This window comes from Bombus terrestris, chromosome 11, assembly GCF_910591885.1.
Source record: "Bombus terrestris chromosome 11, iyBomTerr1.2, whole genome shotgun sequence".
NCBI classification, from domain to species: Eukaryota; Metazoa; Arthropoda; class Insecta; order Hymenoptera; family Apidae; genus Bombus; species Bombus terrestris.
In genome coordinates, this window is record NC_063279.1 from 5,868,745 (window position 1) to 5,885,471 (window position 16,727).

The window sequence follows — 16,727 nt, forward strand, 5'->3', positions numbered from 1 at the left end:
TCTTCTCTTCTCATCTTTTCTCATCTCTTTTCTCCTCTCTGTCCGCCTGACGCCTGAGCGATATTTTATTTGCAAAGCGGCTGCCTGCAGGTTGCCACTGCTTCTTCTTATCTTATGCGCGCAGGAATGTCTCCTTGCTAGCTCGAAGATTTCATGCTATCAAACGATGACAGCACCAGAAAGAGGAATAAAGAGAAGGAGAGGTACCGATCAAGTGAAATACATTTTGTTCGATTTTTACTTTCGATTCGTGTCGTTTGTCCGCTTCTTCGACGGTTTTATCTCTCGCCTTGTATCCTTGACCGTTTCCCTACGCCGCCGCCGCTCCCCTTTTTCTTCCCTTTTTCTTCCTCTTTCTCTTGGTCGAGAGACGCGCGTGCTTCGCCGCTCATTTAACGAGGCAAAATAGAACTTCAAACAGTTTTAATGGAATTTTGAATGCAAGCTCTCCTCTACAACGCCCCGCGGTCTTCGCGTCTTAAGGGAAATTTGGTAGTTTCATGGCTCGAAGGAGAGAATACCCGAAAGCCCCTAGACTTTTCCGTACACGACAGCCAGTTTAATAGCTCGAAATTTTTTATATCGCTTTCGGTAGGCAGCTTGCTCGCGAAATTTCCCGTTTGCTTTCAGGTCGTAGGCCTTTCAAACGTGCTTCATAAACTTGGAAAGAAATCTTTTCTTTGGGGAGTTATTTATACGGAACTTGGCTTGTTCGAAAGAATATATCGAAGCAAGGAAAGTTACGAGTTCAGAAAGGGTGTAAAAGATTATAAAATATGGAAAAATCAGCGATTCGTTCGATATTAATAAATATGTAAGTTCTATTCAATTCGAATTGAATATCTCGTTAAAACCTTTAACATTTACCAAGCGATTATTATTTCTGTTACGTAATTACGATATTAATTGCCAAGTCCCTTTAAAGATATTTCAATGGAAATTACGACAGAAGAAGTACTGTCGGAATATTAAATAGCACCTAATATGAGTTACATTCTGTTGAAAGTGTTCTGACATTTCATTAGTATTAAAATTTCGTTAACTACAGACGACATTAATATGTATAAAACATGGAAACTTTTAATTGGTAAAATTCTATCTCATAAAAGTTCCTTCCATCTTTCGTTCCTCCTATCTATTTTCATTTTTACATCTTCATTTCCTATTCTACAAATTTTCCATCCCTCGAAAATTAAAAAGACAAACATATCACAGAGCAACTACGATTCTATTGCTATTCGTAGAATCGCAATAATTAATTCATATACATCTTCTACAGAACATCGATACATTCATCCGTTTTATCGTAATCCTGTCCATCTGACGTTTGAACAATCTTTAACGTTACAAATTAATACAAGTCTTTACATCCGACGTGTTTCGCTTTTTTAAACAGCTACTGTATCAATCTTACCTACCAATCTTCGTTTTTTTGTAATATCCTCTACCAGATACGTACATAGGTTTGCACGTTTAATCATTTATCTTGCTTTACGCAATTTTCTTATATTCTCTTATCCTTCGATCTCTGTGTACACGCTATTTTTCGCATTTCCGTTTCTTTGTCGGCGTTGTTCCTTTTATTTCCTCCTTTTTCTATTCCTCATTTTTCATCCGTCTTCGTTGCCTTTCTTTAATCGCGCGCACGCGCGTGGGCCCTTTTTCGTATCTACTTTCTTTCTCATTAACTCTCCCCTCTGATCTTTCTTTTTGCTCTTGTTCAACTCGCTCGCTTACTCGTTTACTTATTCTTCGATCCATTCACTCGTTCGTTCGCATCGCGCTTTCATTTTTCTTTGTGTATGTGTGTGTGTGTGTGTGCTTCTCTCTCTCTCTCTCTCTCTCTCTCTCTTTCTCCCTCTTTCTTTCTCTTTCTCCGATCTCTCAAGCGGACGCGACGGTACAATGAATTATTTATGAATGGCACCCAGAAACAAGTCGAATCGATCACGCTCGAGGGACCCGGCGCCTTGATACATATCCGTGACTATTAATCTCATCGAGTTACTCACGAAAGGAAAAGTGATTAATTTCGTTGCAATGTCCCCGAGAATGTTACCGATCGGAATGTCTTTGATTAGAACCGGTCAAACTTTTCTGTCAAACGCTTTAAGGATTACAGGTGCGGGATGAAGATGTAAATATCCGAAGCGTTACCTCACGATATTCCGGTTTTATATTGTCAAAGGCAATGTTAATTCTGCAATTTCGTAGAGATATCTCTTTCACGCAGCTGATAAATTCTATCGGACCTGTTTATTCGTATTTACAGCTTCGTTTCATTTGTATTTATTTAGCCGTATTTATTTCTTTCCTACGCGTGTAATTACGAAACTAACTTGCAAATGGAATTTTTCGATATTTGTATGGGTCCTTCGTAATTTACGATAAATTCAATTTATACGCGGCACCGAAATCGATCAACTCCGTGGAGGTGGTTCGAAGCTCCAAATTCGAAAAGCGTATTTTCTACGGTATATTTACGATAAATTGAATTTTCACGCATCGAACGAAAATCGGCCAACTGCGCGTACATCGAAAACTTAAAACTCGAGGAACGAAGCAGCAACGTTAGGTTCGCTTCCGAAGGATTTGATTATCAAGCAGCGACGCGACGATACGTTTCGTTTAGTGTCCTACCTACGAAGGTGACAAGCGTCTCGTATAAAAATTCTCGACGTGCACCGAAACACGTCGATATAATCTACGCAGAATCGTATGGAAAATTCGAAATCCACGACAGCTCGCGTATTCCACGCGATTCATCGTTGAAGATTACATTTTGTTGAAATCGCGCGCGCACGCCTTCTCGCGAACGCTTCCGAACCTCAGAGGTGGAATGTTAAACGAAAGAATCGCAGCTGCGACTAACCGTGGAGAAATTTTCGACCGACTGGGAAATCACATCTATAAGCAATGACTGGAAACGCGTTCAGTGCTCGGTATGCCGGGTCGAAACGAAAGGCGATATATACAGAGGAACAGCGAGAACGACGAAGAAGTAGTAGCATCCTTCGAGCTAGCAGTAGGAAGTAGAAAGACGTTGATGTTTCACAGGTCGTACGATGTACGTTGCTGTTTTCTCGAGGTTCTCTCGCATGGGTAACGATGCGGAGCATAAAATGCAGCACAGAAATACTGTAAGGAGGTCCTCGTCGTACGGTGTCGTCGGATGTTTCAACGGAATAATAAAACGCGCAACCTTCCCTTTCCTCTCATTTTTTCCCATCGTTCTATCCACTTTTCTTCGCCACCACGCTCCACTTTCTTTCTGTCTCGACGGATAACTTAATTTTATTCTTTTCCTACCTTTCTCCTTCCTTTATCGATCGTCGAGCTTTGTCTCGCCGAACGTTTTCTCCAGGTTCAATTTGTCCGAAATCTCTAGCCTCGTCGAGATGAGCGCAAAGAATAATTGCACGATGTTTATGCAACGATGATATCGTTCAGTAAGTTTGGTATCGCGCGTGGAATTTTGCTGTCGATGAAAATTACGCGTCTATCCTTGTCGAGGCGAACGGGAAGAATAATACGGAGAATGTTCATCGAACGATTTACTACTTTTCTGCGTTTGAACATTGGCTTTCGACGAGAGAAAAGATGGAAGGATGTTTTATGACGGTAAAAAATTAGATAATCGTACCTGCGAAAGAGAGGAGGTTCGTGCACGAGCAGATGAAAGTCGTTTTCGGAGCAGACTTCACGGTCACGATGGTGAACCGCGCATTTAAAGCTTCTAGTTCGTTTGCCACTCATCTGTAACAGAGATAATTAATTATTATTGATCGCTGTTCGAAGTCAGTATTTTATTCGGAGATTTAAAAACATAGGTCTGCTACGGGTTAATAATCGATAAATTCACAGCAACGTTTAGATCGTATCTATTGAAAGAGAAAGAGAAGTTCATATCCAAAAGTACGAAGGTTTATTAATACGAGCACGAGTCGACTATAAATTTGTAGCCCATTCAAAAAAGTTCTTAATTTTTGTTTATTTACTCAAATTGCCCAGAAATACCGGCTATCTCGTTATTCATAAAAGTACAAACACTGATATACTCCAAATGCCAAAGAATGTATTAACGTATCATAATAAATTATATCTCGTTGCATAATTTGTTTCCCTCGATCAAAATGTCCTGTCCAGAAGTTTTCCATTTTCCAAGGTATATTCAAATATTCGAAGCTTCCCATGATTTTTCCTTCTCAAGTAAAATTACATCGTACCGTTACGAAATAATGATGAAATATTTGATATCGAATAGAGAAAAACAAGGATAGGAAAAATGGCAGCATGTTCATTTCAATTTATTTACCAGTCACAAACATATCCGGAACTGTAAGAACCATAAGAGCACGTCGATGTATCGGAGAATCTCGTGGCATCGATGCACACGCGCCATTAGAAAAATGTTGAAAGGACAAGATCCGACGAAACGATCGATTTGACGGGAAGTCAACGACACAAAAGGTGGCTGCAGTTCTTGGCACGATCCTTTGGAAGGAAGCTCGACTCGACGCTGCTCGAGCTGCGGTGTCTGATATTTGGATCAGGATCCGTTAACGCGGTTAGGCAAATGCGAGCAGGAACGCTAGCAAACTCCTTCAGCTAAGTCGTGTACATAGAACGGCCCTGTACCACGAAGACACGAACAAACATCCACAAACACGAGTACCGTCTTACGCGTGCAGTTTGTACCAATGTAGAAGGAAGAGAGTGTGTGCACAGTGGCGTAAGAGCTTCCTACATTACTATCCATCGACCATGGAACCCGCTCGCTATCGTATTTACTGGTGCACGATAGTTGTTTTAGGCTACGAGACCTGTGGGCCAATGAATTTCTCATCAATGTCGCGAATAATTTAAGTAGAACGATAATCGTTCATCGAAGAAAAGGGTACGAAGAAAAAGGATATGAACGAAAGGTGAAGTTATTTGAGTATCAGCCCTTTTTTTACGATTGTACGAACAAACTACGCGGGTTCTCGTGTTTATTTATTTTGAAGATTCGAAGGTCGTTGGTATTTCTTTAAATAGAATCTTATGTATCTTTTTATACCGGTTGACGTGATTTTCTTTTCCCTATACAAATAATCCAAGTACGTACAGAAGTTTAGAGAATAACTACATAAATAGTTACATAAGCTTAGAACATATTTCGATCTTAATTCGATGAAATGCAGTACTGCATGGAACGTAAAGGAAACGTAAACGTAAGAGTACCATTTTACGCCTTTTCTTCTTTTTCGTACGCCAAGTTGCACGAAATTAAGGTTAAAATACCATTTAATCTATTTTCAGGCACAAGCATCTTAATACTCTCGTATAGGAGAATAAGAAAACGCATCAATTGATGGATAAAAAGGTATAGTACCCCTACGTCTAAGAACGTACCGGTAGCCTTGGAATCTCGCGAAGAAACGACCTTGAGAAGAAATTCTTTCCACCGTTATGTGTGCCCCTTCGAGTAGTTTAACTTTGTCCTGAGAAGTTTTTTCCAGACAATCGTACACAAGGCAGATATTTAAGCGATCTCATTCAGCTGAGACATACTGTACTTGTATACCGTGTATGTACAACCTGCGTACGCGTAGAAAAAAGTTGAAGAAAAACTTTAGGAGCATACAGTACTCATCGAAACAAGCAAAAACGTCTTAATAAACATGGGTTCGCAAACCACTAGTTTCAGAGTTACGAGGTGTTTTTGCCAGTAGGACATTACCTTTACAACATATGTTCAATATGTCTCCCGTTCATTTCCACGCACACTTCTACACGTTTTCTCATAGAAGCGCGCAGACTTTGAAAGATCCCTGGCGTTTCTTCTTATCACTTGGCAGTACTTTTTCATTCGTTGTATCAACTCATTTAACGAAACAGCTGTTTTCCTATACGTCATACATTTAGACGCTAAACTGCGAAACTAATAGTTTCTCGACTCACGTTTATTAACATCTCTTTGTTTCCTCTGTTTCGACCAGTACTACGTGTCAATTTTTTCCCTAACTTTTTACACATCTATTTTGTACAACCTTTTGTACATTTTGTTATATTATTTCATACTTTGGACGATGTACAATTTTCAAACATTGTTCGAATAATAGCCTGATAGCGTTTGTTAGGATTGCTATCTTCTCCGACGAATAAAATCGGAACAAGTTCTTTTATTTGGTTTCGTTTGAAAAATCGCTGGATCAGTTAGATCGTCGTCGATGAAATTTCACTTATTTGCGCTGGATAGTAGAAACGAAACGCAACTGTACGTGTTTCTCTTCCGCGTTGAAACGTAGCTACGATAAATGTAGATTTCTTATTAAAATAGAATGTAAATCATGTTCTTATGTATGTGTACGTAGATGTACATGTTAAATCGGTGCGAAATTTCGGAGAATTTTCCAAGGCGGCGACAGTGCGCGGTGATGGGCCGAAACAAAGCACGATGGAGCGAGTTCTGGCTGCGCGGAGAACCAGCTGCCGGAAGCCGCAGTGTTTCTTGCTCGTTTGATTGCCAAAAAGAAGCGGTCGCGGAGGAAGAACAGCGGCAAGGGTGCACGCCGATGAACTTCGTGGAACGTCTAGCCGGCCAAGAGAATTAAATTTGCCGTTGCCGTGGAATCGGTATTCCTATTTGCCACGCCTCGGAGCGTATCCCTTGTCCTTTCTGCTTCTTTTTTCACCATTTCGTTTTGTATCCCCCAGCGAATTTTTTTTACCTCTTAATGACCAATAAATTGTCGTCGTATAATGGTTCATCTCGTGATTTAAACGTCCATTCGTAAGATACTGTACGTATGAAAATTTGATCGTGTTAGTTGATCACCAGCGTAACACATTGATATCTGTTAAATTATTTACTTAAATTATCATTCAATATGCACATTCATATTCATATCCTTAATATTTTATTTCATTTAGTCGGCTATTTTAATATTAATAAGTTTCTTAAGAAAAAATATGTTACATCTTTATCGTTGCCAGCTGATTATAATTATAAAAATAGGTTTAATAATTGTCACCGGTAAACGAAAGAAAAGTCTATGCGTTAAAGAATCAAGAGTCTTTGTAATCTTCGTTTAGTCTGGTAAAACGATCAACATCGTAAAATTAATCTTCAAACTTGCATTCGTAATTAAAGCGCAGATAAAATCCTACCGCTGTAAAATTACCGCCGTTAATCAAGCTGATCCCTTTTCTCGCTAAAAAAAGACAAATTAAACACTTAGGAAATCTGGCCAATGCATTTACAAATCTCCTTTAATCAACCGGCGTACCTCGTACTTTCTAACTCACTCTCGTAATTTCCACTAATTTTCAAGATCAAAGACGAAGAATAGGGTATAGTGGCGTAATCGTAGGACAGTTCGGACGTTAATGAAAAGGTGGTAGGTCGTCGTTTGCCTTTAAATATCCGTTGGTCACGTGTTACATCTAGCAAGGTTTTACCGCGCAATGAAGCAGCGGAGATTCGTTGCCAGCCAGTGTCCGGCTAAGTAAGTAAATCTTCGACGTGAATTTACGGTCCCGGAGGGAGTCGGTTCGTGTGTATCGTCGCCGTGGCCGGGATCGATAGTATCGCAGAAGGAGCCCAAGGGCTCGTTCTATTAATCTCGATCGTTTGTTCGGAGTTTATCGCCGTGCAGCGATGTATCCAGGATATTTAGAAGAGCTTGGCCACGCTCGAAACACCAGCGAAGCTTTTTGCCGGCGACTTGTGGATTCTAGCATGAAATTTAATCTGTTGTTCGTCGCTTATCGCGAGGCTGGAAACCTTGCGAGCATCGTGTAAGATAAAACCATGGAACCGAGATAGAAAAGCGGAGTAAACGTGTTTACAGCGAGGTGCGCAATTTTAAAATCTACGGCTGTACAAAACGTGAACGTATAAATGTAGTTTGTTGTGCTTTTGGTTTCGTCGGATCAATCGGGAAAGTGCAACGCGTAACACGATTGATCTGAAAAACCAAAAGCGTGACAGCCATCGACCATCGTGAAAGCTTAAAATCTGAAATAAACGCAGTTACCTGATTGCCAATGATATCAAAGTGGAAATTAAACAAACATAGTTTGCATCTTTTTCTACCATTGAAATACGAATAAACGAATAAACGAACGGCTTCAAACGTACCGACTTGTTTCGTATACGATGCAGCTAAACTAATTTTCTAGTGATATTTTCCTGAAACATATCCTTCATACTAATTAACAAATACCATTTTACCTAGCAATATTTTATGTATCATACAGAACGATCACTTTCCCCTAAAAATTACCTATTAAATTAAACCTGTTCATCAAACTAACACTATAATAGAGCTATAAAGAACCATAATACGTAAAATAAAACTATAATATGAAACTGCTTGTAGGTGGGAAAAACCACGATGCCTGAAAAAGCTATACGAGAAAAGATCGATACGCAGAGTTTGGACAAAGTCTGGATAACGTTGCTCAAGGCAAATGAGTTCGTGGAATGTCGGCGGTACTGTGGTTTCAATCGGACGATAACAGAGATCGATGGGAAACGCGTGGTCCGACGCCTTCCACCGAGGGATGGTCAATGAGGGACGAGGTACGCGCACGGCTATTATAGCGCGAACATAGCAAACGCAGACCGACGAGTCAGCTCGTCGTAAACACGAGTACAACCGGCCAGTTTAATTCGATTAGGCCGCGATCATCGGACTGCTCGATCGCCCGGCAGCGAATTCCCTTGCTAACTTCGCGCTCTTGCGCGTTCCGCAATCTAATGACGGTCCTATAAACGATACTCGGCCAACCGGCACGGGTTGATAAACGCGTTGCATTCTTCAAATTGTACGGTCCACGAGTGAACACCGAAAATGCCGAGCTAGAATGTCAAATGCCAGGTGAAAATGAAAATTGTGTTTATACGTGGACGAGAAGATAACCGAGTTTTCCAATTGCTGTTTTTAAAACGTTTCATAGTTAACGATATTTATCTTTTTAACGGTATTCGGAAAGATAAAACCGAGTCTTGGATGGTATTTACGTCGTCGCGTTCAATGTAGGAAGATCGTGCGTACGTGCATCGATGAGGATAAAATCGAGTGTCTAGGTGGAATTTTTTTTACGTTTTGTAATTAATAGACAGGAACGTTTGTCGGACTACGGATGTATTTTCGTTGATATCTATACGTCTATAATTAGTAAACAAAGTCTCAAATGTAATCCTTTTCTACATTCTTTTACAAAATTTACATTTTTTACCATCTATCACCGAACAGCACAAGTTAGATAAATACAAGACGCTTTCTACGATTATTTTATCATGCTCGAAGCTTTCCAAGTACAAATATAATTTTTTACTACAAGCTACGTAATCCGTTTGTCGAAAAAGCGTCCAATTATTCCTCAACAAAGGAACGGTGGTAGAAAGGAAATGGAGAAAGTCGGAAAAAAGAAGGACAGGAAGCAGTAAGAGAATAAAAAGGGAGAAAGGCGCAATCAAGGTAGATATCCCCCGATCGTTTTAGGAAGATATGCCTGTACACGTAGAGGGCGAATAAGAGACGCAATTCCCGTGGATCCAGTCACGTGTTCCAACCCCTAGGAGGGTACGGTAACACGTATACGCGCGGCTACATAGAGTGAATTTTCCGGAGCATTGTCGAGAAGCACGGCTCTATTCGATTTCGAATCGAATCGAATCGAATGAGCTTGGAGAAGGGGGTGGTTTGCAACGGACGAGCGGGAAACCGACGTTTGCGCGAGCCGGAGAATTTACCCCATTGGCCAGCCTAATGGCACGGATTTCATTATGCCGGGTTTACACGGGGCCGGGCCTACATTACGTGGCAAGTCGGCCCTCCGACCATTTGGAATGCAAAACTGTTGCCTGCGCAAATTTGCTTCCAGAGAATATTGGTCTGTCGAATGGTTTAATCGTGTTGACGGTCCCATGAGAAGAGCCTCGCCTCGTGAAATGTTAAAGGAATCCACTGTATCGGCTGTCTTCCACTTTTCCCTGGAAAACTCCCGAGATGATATCGATCAATTATTTAAGACCAAGGCACGGAATAGAATTGCAGCTGTAATTTTGTACTTTACATCCCCTAACGAAGCTTGTCCTTGTAAACGTAGGTCGTATAAATAGCTGCTTCGGGGGAACGACACTTTTTTATGAAAAAGCAAATCGTTTAATTATTCGAGATAGAAGCTCGGGTACAGTTACGGTTATAATTCGTAATGCGTGGGTCCTGAATGAAGGTTAAAATGGTAAATCTCTTTATTTTTTTTTTTTTTTTATAGAAGTAGAAATGTTTCGTACGCAGGTCAGAGATTGTCGAAAAAATTATAGCTTGATATTATTTTACATACGGTGGCGTGTGAAAGTTGTTGGCTGAAAGTGACGCGTGAAAGGATTTTAATTGTTCAACGTTGAGCTCAGGAATGCTGTATGTAAAAGATACGGTAGAAGAAATAAAAATGTAGGAAATTATTAGAAATAATATCAAAACATTGGTAGATGGATTGTTTTTCTAGTTAAAACGAAGTTTTCGGGAAATTTCCCAACGTGTCAATGTAATCGCGTAATTCTGTAAAAACGAAGCTCCTATAATTCTATAGTTACACTATAATCCAATCGCGCGAAACACTCTGTATTTTCGCCGCCTGCTCGTCCTTTATTTCTCCGTCAATAATCACACGAGAACAGCGGCAAGAAAAATAGTTCCTCGGGCGAAAGGGTAAATCGGAGATCGAGCGGGCCTCGTACAAGTTGAAGAACGTGCGAGATTTTTCAACGAGAAGGATATAGGGGCTTTTTTGCCTCCATTTCTCTCTCACGTTTATGGCTATGATCTCAAAGGAGGCACACATCATTTTTAGGTTTGAAATTAAGTTTGGCGAGATTCCAGCGTATCGACGTGAGAATCCCTCTCTTCCAGTACGCTCACGTGCAAACGTAATCCACTAGACGGTACGCTTAAAGCTTTCACGATAATTGGACTGGTTTATGCGGGCATAAACAACTCACGACAGATTTAGCCCATAAAATTTGATTAACATTCCTCTTTCATGGAATTAATAAATATGATTGAATTTAGTTGCCACGTCTCTTTCGTATTTCTTCGTATTTTTTCTCCCATTCTCTTCTGTTTCCTATTCTTAACGAAGACAGTCGATCCAAAACGATCGGAAACAAACGAGCACCAATTTTTAACAGAACCACGACCAACGACGTGTTTCTTCCCTTTTTCTCTCCCTCTCTCTCTCTCTCTCTCTTCTTTTTCTTCTTTGCAGAAAGAAACTTTTCCGTGGGCGCGTTAAACGCGCGTTAAATAACGAAACAAACCCGTTAAGAGCATCGCATAATTTAAGTCTGTTATAAGCTTGTTTGATAAATTGCGGATCGGAGAGTAAATTGAAGCATTTATCAAGTAATTTTATTAACCCGAGTTTATCGTATGCAAGACCGAAGAAGGAAACGGATTCACTTCGGCGAAATTAATTCTACACGTTAGGCGAAACGCTTTTTTGCATGGCAAGCTCGTGAAAAAACCTTCTCCATCGCATAATTAGATTCTCGGGGTTTTCCACCTTTTTATGCGGCTAACGCTACGCCTTATACGTATACGTACGTATATCGAACTTGGTGCGAAAATCTGACAGAGGTAAATTGCACTTTTTTGTACGTCGGTGATTTTTGTATCAGCGTTTTCACGCGTCTTACTCTATTTTTTTCTCTTTTTTCCGGAACTGCTGAGGTTGTCAATTTTTCTCTGCGCGCCGAATATGCGTTTCACTAGACGGGAACGAAAGTGTACGACTGCAGATTGAAAGTATTTTCAATGCATCTCGTGAGACCGTTTGTCGTTCTAGAATTATAGAATCATTGAGAATATTAGTAAAAGAATTGATACAACTCGTTAGTTCCTTTTCGTACAATATATTTCGTACAAATCGTAGTGAATTACATTATGAGAGAAAAACAAAGACTACCAACGAATTACACGTAATATTCGAATAATTACAAATTATAGTTTCTGTAGCTTTGTTGGCATCTCTTTTTTCCATTTATCTTACACTTCTTCGTGGAAATTATAGAAAAATGAATTAATAGGAGAAAGACGAAGAAGAAGAAGAAGAAGAAGGAGAAGCAGAAGAGGAAAGTATTATCATACAGAGAAAATGTTGTTTCGAGCAATCGTATTGTCTTATTGTTAGAGGAGACAAATAATTGCCTTATTTCAATTGGTAAACGCATTCAATGGTTATTGCTATTATATACAAAAGTGGTCCGCTGTTAAGGGAATTTTTTCTTTGCAAGATTGCATCAAAAGAAGAGCAGAGTGAGTGGAGGTAAAGTCGACGAAATATTGAAACGGAAATTGCGACAATTCGTTGCGGAGGAAAGAACTGTTTCAAAGAGTAATATTATTCTAAAGGCGTATAAAACGTTTAAATTGTATTTCTTTCAATAAATTTAGACTGGCTGTTATTGTTCAAAATATTCATTTTCCATTCGTCAAAAGTTATATTCCAACAATTGCACAAACATTGACTACGTTTTTCTTAATATTCTCGTGTTTCAAACGCGATATATCGCGTTATACTTGAGTGACAAAAATGCGTATGTAGGACTGTAAAATTATTAGAATTTTGCAAATATTTAATGGAAATATTTCACTTCGTATATTTCTATATAAAATTCTTTTGCTTTTAAAAAGTAAAAGACAGATGTACGTGTGTGCGATTTCTTTATTTCGAATCTTTAAATATCGAATGATTTTATTACGTTGTGTCAAGATTTCGCCAAAGAATGTTTGCTGAGTTTTTATAAGGGAATCGCGTTCCCTCTACGAATCGATGCAAACTAGTTTAAATTTGATATGAAAATGTCTACGCGCCAGCTACCTGTTTCGTTATTCCGAAAATAATTCACGAGAATTTAGAGTGGGACGAGCCGAAATACGGACAAAATTTTTCACAAATTATTTTTCGCTGAAGCGTAACGTGATACTAATCTCGTTAACTAACCACTGTTTCATAACAGCTGAAACTTTTATTTCGATGCTCTTTCATTTTCTCGAATTGACATTTAACGAGAATAGAATCGATTCTTTTATCATAGACGCCACGAGCATTGAAATATTTAACATTAGAAAAATGAGAAAATAAGTTTCAAGGTAGACAGGCCATGCAAGGAATAAAAGGGGCGAATCGACTGCAGTTTGATCTATCGAGAGGCATTCGTTGCAATTTTAAAGCGATCGAATCCCTCGGTGCAGTCGAACGACGTTATATGCGGCTTCGTCGACCACGACACAGAATTCCGAGGTTACAGCTTGCCCGCAACTGGTTACCCGCTGTTCAATTAACAATTACGAATGAATATTAATTGCAAGCTCTCCAATTTTCGGAAGTGACGCGACTGAATGTCGACTAGAAACGTTGCCTCGCACGTGATAATGACGCGCAACGCGCTACATAATCGATTAAATGGCATTTGCGGCCCTCCATCAAAATTGGTCATCTTAATGCTCATTAATTACCCATTTCTGACCATATAATATCTTGTTCATTTTTTACATCGGTCGAGAGGAAACAGATACGTTTAATTGCATTTGAAATTAGATATACAGATGATCGTGAAAGATGTAATTCGGTGTACCCGTAGTAAACCAACGTTAGCGATAGAGTTTTTTTTATTAAAAGTATAATAAAGCGCTGGCGAAATTGCGCAGCGATATTTAAAGAGTCGGAAATTCACGGTAATTTCAGCCACCAAAGAAGTTTATTAAACTTCATAAGTTGGTTTGATTTTGTATCGTAGAATTTTCAAGGAACAACGCGTCTTCGCTTTCTTATCTCGTTCCTTAACGTACAAGTATCCTCGTGGAAAATTAAAGCAACGAAGTAGACACGGACGTCTCGTTCTTCGAAACGGGCCAAGGTTGATTATCCCTCAGAATTTTGTAACGAATCATAGATGAACATCTCCATAAAAATTGAACGATTCGTTAATATCGCCGCACGGTACATTTTCACCTAATTGAAACGAGAAACAAAATGTTTTCCCTTGGTTATATACACATTCCTACGAATATCATTTCACTTGGATCTCAACAATCCAATCAACAACGTTTCTCTAATCAATTTTCTACTCCACCTAATAATCACCTTATCGACGCACGTTACCTTCTTTCATTTCGCCGAAGCTGAAGCAGATCGAACGAACGATCTGACGTGGTAAACGACGCAATACACGTAAAGGAATCGATACTAATTACCGGAGATTTCGGCGGGCAGGCGATCGTGTAAATCGATCTAGTAATACCAATCGGATCAATCGAGATAAGGCTGATCCGAGTAATTCGAATGGAAACTGGCAACTCCAGTTTCCCCTCTTGCTCCCTCTCTGTGGAAGATGTGTTTCGTCCCGTATGGCGAGCTTGCTTCGCTTAGAGAGCCCCGCGTAGTTCGTTACAACCGAGGTCACGCACAGAACGACAATGAGAAAGAGGCTGCGACGGTGAAACGCGAATCAAAATCCGGTGCGCCCTGTTCCCTCTGTTCTCTGGTCGTCTGGGTCGTTACAAAGGATCGTTAACCGTGTTTCCACGTGGCCATCGTGGCTCGTTACCGGTTCCTCCGTGTATTTCGCTGACATCTGTAGCTAGCACGAGCAAATCATAGAAATCAGATAACAACGATATACCCGCCTCTGCGAATTTGTATCGCCGAGACCGTCTCCCCTTTTGCTCCGCCTTCTCCTGCACGTTCTTCTATTTCGAGAAAGGACCACTTCGTTTACATATCTATGCGAGACTTACCCCTCTGGAGCGCCCTTCGACGATCGCCCCTTTCGAAACACGCGCGCGTCAACGCGAGCTCGCATTCGGTTCCTCGTTCACGCACCCTAAGTCTGCTGCCTGAATCCAGACACGTGGACATATACGCGCGTGGAGACGTATATTCGATTTCCAGGTCGCCGGAATTTTCGTCTCGCCCTTTCGATGTTACACGGAGTCGGTCGTTTTCAACGGCTACTTCGATTTCGTGCCGCGGATTAGAAATTGCAGCGTTTGGATCGTAGTACGTCGGGGTGCGCGATTCAACTAGGATTGTTAGCGAAATTTTATAAGTTACGAGTTAAGAGCGTTAACGAATTAACGTGTATAGAAACTACGAGCTTGGCAATGACAGTGTCACAGAGCCATAAATTAGCAATAGCAAAGACCCTAACGAACATCCCGCAGGCCATCGAAACAACAACGTAGACTGTTGCAGTGTTAGAAGAGAGGCATAACTCTCCATAAGAGGCAAACTCATAGGATATAAACCTTCCGAAAATCAGCTCTCGACACACTCTGTTCTAACATTCTTAACTGTCACTCTGTTGGATTCGTATAATAAATTCTGCCAGTATATCTAAAGTCTGAATTTTTCTTACCTTGCTCGTGAAACGCTTAAACTTACGCGAGATCATTCAAAGGACACGAAAAACGACCAGTGATTTCTTAATTTCACCACTCGCCGTGTTTTCGACGTGACAACAGGAACGAGGTTGGACGTGCAAGTTTGTAAATTACAATCCGAAAGTAGTCGATCATTCAGGTAATAGTATTCTTCGACGTAAAATTGTAAATTTATAAGGAGGAAGTTTATAATCTGTTCCTCGTAACTTTACGATTCTTATCGATGTTGTTGGCTGGTAAACTATTACGTAAGGGTTGCTTGGTAGTAGCATTAGAGGAAACGTTCGTCGACAAATCGTCGAACTTAAATTTGAACGTAATAGCTCGCCTGCGGTAATTTTACAGAGCGACGTCTCTACTTTCGATTTTTCCCAGAAATCGGCGAAAGGCAACGAGAGCGAAAGGATCGGAGATCAAACATTGGAGAATCAACCCCAATATTCGAGCGTCCACCTATCCGCTAACAAAGCCGAGAAAAGTATCTACGATCAGTTGGAAAGTCGAAAAACCGTAAATCAAGATTACTCTCGTTAACGATGGAAATATTCCAGCGTTTCCTCTAACTCTCTGACTAACGCCGTGAAACTTGTAAAACCACTTCCTTGAGTTGTCGAGAGGAAGTTCCGTGTTGCAAGCCAGCGCCAACAAGTGTATCAAAGAGAAACGGAATAACGAGAGACGGCCTGTAAACGAGCAGGCCGGCCATTCAGACATTTTGATCTTATTTTTCTCGTAGCTGCGAAATTCATGGACGCCGATTAGTTTCGTTTAATTTGAGGCAAGCAATTGGTACTTTGAACGCTCCGAGTAATTAGGTAGGTGAGCCCGTTGAAAAGGAAGAAGCGAGAAACGGAGTAGCGAAGCTCTGGAGACCGCGTAAAGGTTCGTTTACGCCTTACGACCGTCTCGAGATTCTATCTTCTAACGACGTCTCTCTTCTTCCATTCCTCTGTTCTATCCGATCTTTCTCTACTTTTCCTCCTTCTCTCTTCTCTCGTAGCGATGCGTGACCGGAGTCAGTATGGCACCGTTAGAAACCGTTCCTACGTGTGCTCACCCACTCGTGGAGAACACGTACCGCCGCGAAAATAAGCTGCGCACTCGTCGGGGTTAAAAGCATTCCCGAGACGACTAAGCTCTCGCGTTTCTTTTTGCCTGGCGCCTGGTCGCAAGTTTCGGGGATGACACACTCCCTCGGCAATACTTGAACATGCTATCCTCTACTACCGCCAGATCCACTCATTTATTATTTCAACTTTATCGATTCGATCGTTCGGCATAGTCAGC

The 16,727-nt window shown here is 40.6% G+C and overlaps 1 protein-coding gene across 3 annotated transcripts in view; it reads right to left on the minus strand.

Annotated features, from left to right (window-relative positions):
* Positions 1 to 16,727, minus strand: part of LOC100646794 (protein rhomboid) — a 490,668-nt gene that overhangs the window by 156,183 nt on the left and 317,758 nt on the right. For all 3 annotated transcript variants that reach the window (XM_048410568.1, XM_048410567.1, XM_048410569.1), the window contains one exon: positions 3,644 to 3,756. In XM_048410568.1, the coding sequence (XP_048266525.1) occupies positions 3,644 to 3,756 (113 nt within the window). The remainder of the gene's footprint in view (positions 1 to 3,643; positions 3,757 to 16,727) is intronic.